Source organism: Choloepus didactylus, chromosome 16 (genome assembly GCF_015220235.1).
Source record: "Choloepus didactylus isolate mChoDid1 chromosome 16, mChoDid1.pri, whole genome shotgun sequence".
Classification (NCBI taxonomy): domain Eukaryota; kingdom Metazoa; phylum Chordata; class Mammalia; order Pilosa; family Megalonychidae; genus Choloepus; species Choloepus didactylus.
This window is the reverse complement of record NC_051322.1, coordinates 75,539,141-75,541,254: the sequence shown is the minus strand read 5'-3', so window position 1 is coordinate 75,541,254 and position 2,114 is coordinate 75,539,141. Positions and strand designations below refer to the sequence as shown.

General features: G+C 41.3%; 1 protein-coding gene across 1 annotated transcript; it reads left to right on the top strand.

The window, feature by feature from the left end:
- Nucleotides 1–467: 467 nt before the first annotated feature.
- On the top strand, nt 468–1,397 carry LOC119511675 (olfactory receptor 4B1-like). Its single transcript, XM_037806183.1, has one exon. It carries the CDS (start codon nt 468–470, stop codon nt 1,395–1,397), a length of 930 nt encoding a protein of 309 aa, XP_037662111.1.
- The last annotated feature ends 717 nt before the right edge of the window (nt 1,398–2,114 follow it).

Sequence of the window (2,114 nt, the reverse complement as noted above, 5' to 3'; positions counted from 1 at the left end):
ATTATCAGTGGGTAGATGATTCCTTGAGGCATAAGTGGAGGAAATAAGGGATTTAGAAGTAGAGGTGTATCATGGGGATCCCTTAATAGAAGACAGCTATCAAAATGTAATGAGAAAATAAAAATATAGGCTAATAACTTGAATGGCTACCCAAATTCAGACTATTCTGTGATGAATAAGAAAGAATCATGAATGAAAGTCAGAAAGCCTGGTTCTAAACTGCAGAATTAACATTTTTGTGTGTGTGATCTTGGGCAAAGAATTATTTCTCTTAATTTTCTAATCTGTACCCTGATATTAGAGATTTAATATAAATGCTAAATGAATATCTATTGACTAAGTGGAAATTGAGTGATAAGTGTGTTTACTCACTTTAAAGTTCTATAAAAGAGATGAATTGGGATTAGAATTGTTTGTTTATTGCAGGCCTCTCACTTCTTGACTTCTGGAACACCTCAATGGAATCCATGATCGGGTCAAATAATGTGACTGAGTTAATTATCACTGGCCTTTTCCAGGATCCAGGGGTGCAGAGAGTGTGCTTTGTGGTGTTTCTTCCCATTTACCTGGCCACAGTGATGGGCAATGGTCTCATTGTCCTGACAGTCAGTGTCAGCAAGTGTCTGCATTCCCCTATGTACTTCTTCCTTAGCTACTTGTCCCTGGTGGAGATCAGTTACTCCTCTACTGTAGTCCCTAAATTCATCACAGACTTACTCACCAAGATTAAGACCATCTCCCTGGAGGGCTGTCTGGTTCAAATCTTCTTCTTCCACTTCCTTGGGGTCACTGAGATCATCCTGCTCACTGTGATGGCCTATGACCACTATGTGGCCATCTGCAGGCCCCTGCACTACATGACCATCATGAGCCATACTGTGTGTCACTTTCCGGTGGCTGGCTCATGGCTGGGGGGCTTACTTCACTCCCTGGTTCAGATCCTTGTCACTCTCCAGTTGCCCTTTTGTGGCCCCAATGTGATTGACCACTACTTTTGTGACCTCCATCCCCTATTCAAGCTTGTGTGCACTGACACTTTTGTGGAAGGGGTTATTGTGTTGGCCAACAGTGGCTTAATCTCTGTGTTCTCCTTCCTCATCTTGGTGTCCTCCTATATCGTCATCCTGGTCAACTTGAGGAACCATTCTGCAGAGGGGAGGCGCAAAGCCCTCTCCACTTGTGCCTCCCACATCACAGTGGTCATTTTATTCTTTGGACCTGCCATCTTCCTCTATATGAGGCCATCCTCCACCTTCACTGAGGACAAACTGGTGGCCGTGTTCTACACAGTGATCACCCCCATGCTGAACCCCATCATCTACACACTCAGAAATGCAGAAGTGAAAATTGCCATGAGGAGGTTGTGGCAAAAGAAAGTAGACTCAGGGATGGAATAAAAATGAAAACTTCGAAGATAAAATAGACTGAACAATTGACAAAATATGCAATGTAATTTCAATCAATCATGAATGGAGTTAAAGTTAACCTATTCATATTTTCTTTTTTTTTATTTTAGATGAGCTGCCTTTACTCCATGGTACTAATCAAAGCCCTCACATAGTTGTCAGCATTTAAGAGAAAGTTGAAAATAGGTCACTTTACTTTTCTTCTTTAGTGGTCTATAATGCAATATAAAGATTTCAGAGAGAAATCACCTGGACTAAACTTTCCATTCTGTCATCTGCTAGCCATGTGACCTTGGGTCCATTCACGTCACCTCTCCATGTTAGCCTGCTGTGGTGTTGTGGAAGATTGTGACAGTTGGAGTCAGAGATTCATGTTTTGTCTTTTTCCCTCCTTACTGTGTGACCTTAGGAGAGTCCAAGGAAGGCTTCCCTACTTCGTTTTTACCTTCATCCCATTAACCTGATTCCAGTGCCACCAATCCCACAGTGGGTGCTTTATTTCACAGGAGAGGGTCATTGTTAGAATGCAAATATTTCTTGGAGGCAAAATATGATAAAGCTATAATTCAATATTAATACCTTAGCCTGAAAAATTTTATCAGATTTTTCTTTATAGGCAAAGGTAAGGATGGTGATGCTTTAAGCATGCATTCACTTGTGATTACAACATAATATGATAATTGCTGAGGCCAAATCCAGTCCACTTCC